This window comes from Netta rufina, assembly GCF_964035555.1.
Source record: "Netta rufina genome assembly, chromosome: 2".
Lineage (NCBI taxonomy): Eukaryota > Metazoa > Chordata > Aves > Anseriformes > Anatidae > Netta > Netta rufina.
The window spans coordinates 23,331,733-23,340,229 of record NC_140124.1 but is presented as its reverse complement, the minus strand read 5'-3'; the positions used below and the strand labels follow the sequence as shown (position 1 = coordinate 23,340,229).

General features: G+C 37.7%; 1 protein-coding gene across 1 annotated transcript in view; it reads right to left on the bottom strand.

Moving 5' to 3' along the window:
* Positions 1–628: 628 nt before the first annotated feature.
* Positions 629–8,497, bottom strand: part of ZNF804B (zinc finger protein 804B) — a gene marked incomplete at its 3' end in the record, with an annotated part of 237,160 nt that continues 229,291 nt past the window's right edge. The window contains exons 3-4 of the mRNA XM_084306940.1: positions 6,711–6,841; positions 629–4,316 (exon numbers count right to left, since the gene is read on the bottom strand). Of these exons, the coding sequence (XP_084163066.1) occupies positions 629–4,316; positions 6,711–6,841 (3,819 nt within the window). The remainder of the gene's footprint in view (positions 4,317–6,710; positions 6,842–8,497) is intronic.

Sequence of the window (8,497 nt, the reverse complement as noted above, 5' to 3'; positions counted from 1 at the left end):
TACAGTCCAAGTATCATATCCCAGCAATAAGATCACTAAAGTAACTTTGAGATGTTGTGATGACCCTGTTCCTCCAATGTTAACTCATCACCTGCCATTATGAGAATCTCCAAATTATGGCTGGGAAAGAGAACCAGGTACACGGGGTCCCAAGTTCTATTTTTTTGGCTCATTCTGAAAGGCCTTAAACAGATCAAGCATTACAACATTCCGTTTACATGTTCATAAAAGCAAGCCTTTGAGATGTGTCAAGATTGTACTACCTTAAATTGTATTACTTGAAAATCACCTGTCATTGTTGATGTTCTTTGTCCCGTTCTGCCTGGTTGATGTGATCCTACTGACACTCACAGGCTTCACTTCAGTGTATTCTTTCTAAACTTTCTGCAGAATGACATTAGCTGGACCCTGTATTTCTTGAGATGGTATCAGGAAAGGTTTATAACTGCTTTTATACTGTGATATGAGAAACAAATCAACATTCATATGCAGTCAGAAAACACTTTTACTTTAAAATATTTGCCATTGTGTACAGTAAAACAGTAGATTTCCCCTCAGATACATGATTGAACACTGGATATCTTTTTTCTTTAAATTTGTTTCTGGAGCCATGGTGCAATTGTTTGGGCTAGTTTAAATAACTAGAAACACCAAAAATTTCTTTTATTGTAGGTAAATGTTGGGTCTGGCTAGAGCAAGAATGATGATGGGGATCTTGACCTTGGAATAACGGATGAACAATGGGATTTGGGTGTATAGCAGGAGGTGTGGCTGCATTCATGTGTGGTGTAAATAAGGCTGGGATGTAAGCAGCATGTGGCAGTATGGGGAAGTTCAGTGGGGAAAGGTGAGTAGGGGTGGTGGAGACCAAGTGCAATGGCTGTCCTGCCAGCAGAGCAGGGTGGGCAGGAATGAGGGCTGGTGCTAATGGAGAAAGTGATATAGGGGTGAAATGTGCCTGAGAGAGGGGATGGAGGTGTGCCAGGGAGAGATGGCCACCATGGGGATGTACAGATGCTGAAACAGCAAAACGTTGCAACAGTGTATGGTGGATGGTGGTGACAGTAGCATGCTGCTGAACAGGGATGGTGGGAACTGCTGGTGTTGCAGAGAAGGCAGCTGGTCCTGGGGCAGGCAAAACTTTCAGGTGTTTTGACAGAAGTTGTTTCTGCATATGCTGCTGGGCTTGCAGCTGTAGCAACCTGTATTTGTCTACTTCTTCTGGTGAGAATGTTATAGGCTGCTGTGTGAAAGGAGGGGAGATGGATTTAGTGTACACTTCCAATTCATTTACTGTGTCATTGTAGTTCTGCATAGCATTATCACAAAGAGAGTCTGAACTGCCTTCTGCCTGGTTAGAGTCCATGTTTACATCATGTAGTTCTTCTTTGGTCTCTGTTGAATTAGCAACAACAGAATATCTTTTAGAGGAAAAAGCACCAGGGAAATCATTTGGTACTGGGTCACAGCTTTGTATAAAGGGTTGTACTTCATTAACGAAGAGATTGGATTTTTCCTTTATTGCTGTGCTTCTTTTTACGCTCGGGCTCTGATAGCCCGTTCCTATTTGAATGATGTCTTTAAAAAGACAATGATCATAATCAGTCCCCATTGAACAAGCAACATTGGTTATCTCTGAAGCTTCAGATTTGTTTCTTTTCACACTGCATTCCAATGGACTTTCATTTTGACCTATGTCATTTTTACCTGTGCTTAGCAGTTTCTCTGGCAAAGATAACATTGCTGTGTCACCTACCGATGATGAAAACTGAACTGCAAAGTGACTTCGTGAAAGATCCTTTAATTCCATACCAGAAATGTTTGAAAATCTCTCTGAATCACGCATTTGTTCTTGGGTTTTCTTGGACTGCACTCTTTCCAACAATAACTTGGCTGTCAGTGACTTTCTTTTTCCACATATGTCTTTTTCCAAGGTTTCAGAAGAGCGGGTATCAAAGTTTTTTGTCTGGCTGTTTACATTCAGAAATTCATAATGTGTAATTCCATCATTTCCTCTTTTGGTGTTAGAATCTCTTTCTGCATCCTCTTTTGTTTTATTCTCACAGTTATCAGTCTCTTTTGGGAAGAACCCTGTGCTACTACCTCTTGATATTCTGCTGCTAGATGAGCTCTCGCTGCTTCTTGATTCTGTGGTGGAAGAACTTTTGGAGCCATTGTAGCTTCTACTTCTACTGTGCACTCTGCCAAAATGCTGGTGTCTACATTTGCTGTGTTTAGATCTATCACTGCGGTGTAAAACTTTATGTCTTGAACATGTTTGATATTTAATTGTGCCCTTCTGTGTGCAATTTCTACTTCTGTGACTTCTAACATGGCAAAGATAATTATCATATGCATCATCAGAAGTAAAAATACAGTTGTGCTTTCTGTGTTTACATTTGTGCCTTTCAGCTGTCTTGCTTTTCCTTTTGCAACAAAAAAACAAATGATTTCTGCTGTGATTATTTGATGTGGGACTAGAGGAACTGCTCATATAAGTACTTGTACTGCTAACTGAAGTGTCAGAATAGTTGGAATGTCTGTCAGAGGAGGACTTTTGAGGAGATGGAAATCTCCAGCATCTTGTAAAACTTCCACTTTCTTCATTTTCTGAATACCTGCTGTTCGAACCAGATTTATAACTAAGGAAACTTCCACTAGAATCTTTTCCACTGTCACTTATGTCACTGCTGCAGCTGGCCACATCTTGAATGGATCTGCAGTCATTTTGGTTTTCGTGATTTTCTTCAGAATAAATTAAACGACATTTTGCAGCTTTAGTCTTTCTAATCCTAGACATAAAAGCAGAAAAGGAAATGCTTTCGTTTCTAATGCTCTGTTTTTTTCTTTCACAGCTATGGAAATGATGCTTTAAAGATCTTTTCTGTGGTGTTGTATGAAGACCTTTTTCTGTCATATAATCCTTTTGTGAGACATCAAGGTAAGCAGGCACTTTGGGTATATTTTCATTCAAATAATCTGAAATATACTTTTGACCATTTTTGTTTATTTCTTTCCCTATGTCTGACTCAGCTTTTTGCTTGGCCTTTCTTGGATTTAGGGAACCTTTCATCTTCTTTGGTTTCAACAACTGATTATCTTGTTCATTTGACATTTGCTTATGTTTTATTAAACCTGAGGCTTCATTTTCATCTGCAGTCTTATTTATAGAGTACTCTTTACAGCCTTCTTTGTTTGTTTCATGCTGTTTACCATCTCTGTGATTTAAAGAGAGTCTGAAGTCAAAATACAATGGATTACAGCCGTATGAAATACAGGGCTCAGTTTTTGTAAACAAAAGTAATTCTGTGGGCCACTGCAGAGCAGTGCTGCCATCTTTGCTCACTACATGGAGAAAAGGCAATTCCTGGGGCTTAGCCTCTTTAACCACAGTCTCTCTAGAATGCAATTCTGTATTTCCATTTGTGGTTTCTGAAACCTCCAAAGATCTTTCCCTCTTTACCACCCCAGGACTGTCATTAACGTTGCTTGAAAATGTCAGCTCAGGCACTGGCTGCTGTTGTGGGAGCTCAGGTAACTGGTCAGACAGTTGGGCATTGCTGTGCTTGGAGGTGTTTGGCTGTATACAAAAACTGTTAGCTTGGCATGAAGGTGAAAAAAGAGTTTCCAACAATTGCTCAGACTCATTCAGTTTACTCTCTTGATCTGTTTCTCTAAGTGAACCTGAAAAATCCAAATTTGAAAGCTGTATTTTGATTTTGGAAAATGAAGGATGAACACTGACCTTTTCTTCTATTACTCTATCGCTACTTTTATCATTTTCTTTTAGCATTTTAAGTTTCACAGCTCCATGACTTGGTGCACCGTTATCCATTTGGTCTTGTGGAATAGATGGCCCTTTGTCCAGGCCTGTTTTTATATCCTCTTCCAAAAGTGTGCCAGAACGACAGCCCTCAAGAGCTTGCTTTGTTTTATGGTTGGGAGATTCACTACAATCATTTCCTTCTTCAGAGTTCTCACTAAAGACTGATGCTGAGGACTCAAGCTTCAAAGGGGCTTTTTTAGAAAATGAGAAAGACACCCCTGCCCTTTGAGAAGCATTGGTGCTATCTGGGAACACATGTGAGACTTGATTTCGAAGCACATGGCACCTTTCAGTAGGTGAATGGTGCCTGCTTATGATAAGCTGCTGTTTCTCTAGTATACTGCTGGAGAAACCTTGTCCTTCACTTGCAGTGGTGCTTTGAGGACCAGCTGTGACCGTGCCACCCTTGTATAGGAAAACTCCATCTGGCGACTGCTGCTTTTCCATGATTAATCTGGGGGCTTTAAGCATTGGTCCACTTCCAGTGATGCTGTAAGAAAATAAATAAAAACACGGTTGTATTAATTAAGTAACCAAATTAAAATAGAACACGCATTTGGCAATACATGTTTGGTAAAAGAGTGCCACTCATAAGACACTTCCACCCATAACATCTGCAGAATCAGCCTTTGTAGCAGAAAAGGCAGTATTCTGCTTGCTTCATGTGTGTGTGTAGGTTAAAGAGCAAATTTTATTTTACCTTTATATTATTCCACAATAAATGATTTTGTGAAGTATTCAGAGATATTAATGCTAATACTATGTCCAAACATTGGTGGGGGAAAGGACATAAGGTGGATTTCCATCAACATTAATGGCAACATCAGCACTCTCATTATCGAACACCATTTGACTTTCTTTGTTGTATTTTCTCCTCCTGTACTTTATTTCAATTAATTACATTTTTATTCTTCCACTAAACTCTCTGATTTTAAATCTGGGGTTTACTTTTCCCACACTTTTAAACAAAAATCAAAGTATTCTAAGGAGAACTTAACAAACATGGTGAATTGTTGATTATTTTCAATTGATGTTTAAATGTATGCAATGACTGGAATGACTACTGTCTTTTTCCATTAGAGATGAGATGTACATAGCCAACAAAAAAATGTTATTCAAAGTAATATTTTAAACATGCATTTCATTAGATAAATTATCTACTTTTGCTATCAAAGCCTACAATTCACTTACATGAAACAATCATGGAAGCAGCTTCAGTAAAGAGTTTGATTAAAAATTAGAAAATATTTTAAACATCTGTAAGTAAATTACAACTGCCAGATCTGCATAGCAGTTACCTATAAATAGGCTAGCATGTTTTATAAGTGCTATAAAAAAGCATTGATCTCCAGCAGTGGGAACAACATAAAGACTCCCTGGGGTAGGGTCACCTCAGAGTAAGAGAATATATATGCATATCTGAGAATGAATTTGCATTTGCCACAAACAGCATCAGAAGATACAAATCCACCCTTATTTGTACATCAGGAAGGAATTCTGTCTTGTAGAAAGTACATAAAGAGATCTTTTAGAAAGTCTCCTTGGAATAGCAAAATAAAGTTTTTTTTTTTTTTTTTTTTTTTTTTTTTTTCCCCACAGTTTTTCTGTGCACCAGATTAACAGTAATTCTGCTGTCAGATTGTATTACCTTGTTATAAAGTACCCTGCTGGAACCTGAGACACAGTGTTCAGGGACAATAACAGTTGTGTGTGTGCACAAACTTTTGCCTAGCGAGGCTGACTTTCTGTCTTGCCTGAACAACAACCAAGATTGCACATCTGAGCCATCCCTGAATTCATCTGTCATTACCAACAGGAATGGCACATGCTGTATTTCCAGGTTCTCTGTAATGGATATGGGACTTGTAGCTCTTTCTATAAGCAGACCCAGTTGTTCCCTTCCTGTCTCATTCAGACCTGATTTTTTACTATTGATCTTATCAGTCTATCTGAAACTACATCTCCAAGTACATAGACATAAAGGCATCTTTCCACAGGCAGTTACATTTTTTTTTCAGTAGAACTGTATGAAAATGGAGTTGTAACCATAAAAGTGATACATTAACACTAAACTGTTATATTTCAGCAGATTACTTAAAAGCAATTACATTGGCCAAAATGAGTGTATAATAAACTCTCAATGTTATTATTTCTAGGGTACTGTAAAGTTGATATGAATTAAAAAGGATGCCAGTTTAATTATCTAATTAACTCATTACTGTCATAGATTAACATAAACAATTGGTCTGTTAGCAATCTATTCTGCTGAAGCATTCAGTGTCATTAAACAAAGGGGATTTCTCAAATGTAAGGCTTTATTATTGTAAACTTCATACTGTATCTTGATATGCATCAGTAGAACTAACAGTGCTGGGTAAACTTAACTGAGTTAATTACTTTTTTTCCATTCACATAATGATATTTCCATTAGTGTACAAAGAAACTGTGAGAATAATCTCAGTATATTGAAAATAATGAAAATGATTCACAGACCAGGCACCAGCAGACCAGTGTTAAAAGGATGGCTTTCCTCTCGTGTTAGCTTACTACAAAATGATAAGACATTTATACTAATCTACATGGGTCAGTTCTAATAAGGTAAAATGGTGTTATAAAATCATCTCCAAACCACTCAGTTCAGAACAGATTAGATTAACTGGTTACAGGAGGGAAAAACACAAACCCTCAAATAGCATGTAATTAATTCAGGGACTTTCAATTTTATGGTTTACAGAACAGGAACATTAGGAGTTGGGGATAGCTGAAAGCAGGTTATGATACATACAATCTCTGTGCATTACAGAGTGTAGGAGTAAAAATTTGGAGATTTCTTTTGGGATTGAGGAAAGTGGGCATTAAAATGTAATATGTTTTAAATACTTGCCATTCTGATTGTTTCCGTAACTCTGCGAGCTGGTGGAGCCGCTTGAGTGCTTTTTCCTGTTTCTTCTCATCTTTCCATGACTTTGAAGCCACGTTTCGAGCAAATTCCCTTTGTTTCAAATCTTTCAATCTCTGTGTGAAAAAAGCAAAAAGAAAAGGGATTACATATGTAAACAGCATATGCATTACCTCTAACTCAATTTATTTGCTTTTGGTGAAGCTAGTATATAAATGGACAGAAAGAATATACTTAAAATGCTATTACTCTAAGAAGATATTGAAAATTTTATTTTTGCCCAACAAAATAATATGATTGAGCCATCACTACTTAGTTGATATATACCCACTTATGAATGAAACCTTCATTCATAGATGCAGATTTTAATTATGAAATGTATTTGTCTTATGCATGCACATATCTTCTGTTGTGTATAAATACATGCACAAAACTAGCCTCCATTTAATTCAGTTGCAGTTCTCCTGTCATATTCAGTCAGTTGGAATTCAATCCATAGCCATATACTGGAATAAATCTGAGTTTGTGTGTGTATTTTATATATCTCTATACATGGATATACAGGTATGCATGGATGTATATGTGTCTCTGTGTTGGTTCTGTAGCTTTTTAAGACTGAATTTGTTATGTAAAGGAGAGAACTACTGTCTGAAACATTCCATCAGGAAACTCTTTTATGGGTATATTCACAAATTTTCTGGATCACCTCATACACCTATAAGTTAGATAATTCCTACTGGAGAAAGCACAATTCTTTGCCTTTATTACGTTTTTATTATGTGGTTTTGTGGTGCTGATAGTGTAAGGCAAAGTGAAATAAAAGAAGACCAAAACCAGAAAGTGTCAAAAATATCCTCTAAAAAAAAAAAAAATAAATGGTGCTATCTGGGCATTGAGTTCACTGTGCTGTCTAGTCTCTGTGGGTCATGCCCAGCATTACCCACATGTCAAAGTGTATGTCTCTGAAGACACTGCATGGGGCTTATATTTCCAGAATAGGCAGAATAAGCTGCTCAAATGTCTCACCATACCTGCAGACGACTATACAGGCCATTGGCCATCTGTGTTTGAGGTACCAAGCTGAAGATCAGGAGGCCTTAACATAGAGGGTGTCAAGAGAATGACAAATGCATGAAAGTGCATTCTGGAGAGAGAAATAGCTTTTGTTGGTAAATGAAGACAAAATGAATATGAAAAAAAAATAAAAAAGGCAACAAGAAAAAAAAAAGCTGTGTTGTTGTTTTATAAAATCTAGAGATGCTAATTTTTGTTTTGTTTTGTTTTGTTTTTCTCCAGTCAAAATTAGAGAAATATTAAGTCATCCAATTAATGGTGATGGCATAATATCACAGAGAGACACACAGGAACCCTTGGGGGGAAAGAGGTGATACAGGCTCTGATTATGTTTTGTGAAGCTTGCTGGAAAGCTGTGGTAGTTGTGGTGGGTATCCCTCATCATGGTCATGTCAACTCCACTTCAACTACATTTGCGAAAAAAAGAATTGAAAAATAAATTAAAAATAAAAAAGTCAGACAACGTTTGTTGGGAGAAAAAAAAAAAATGTTGGGAGACTAAGATCAGAAGTTTCTTGTTTGCTCCCAGACTTCTGGACACTTGTGCTTCTGAGCACTGATATGGAGCTAGAGAGAGCTGGGCTGTCCAGCAATCAGCTGTCCAGGGAGCTTAAGAGCTGTCAGTGACCTGCCTGATGTCTTCCCATGGACAAACTCCCTTGGGTGGGGAGGAGAAGGCCAGAAAGGCAGTTGCTCAG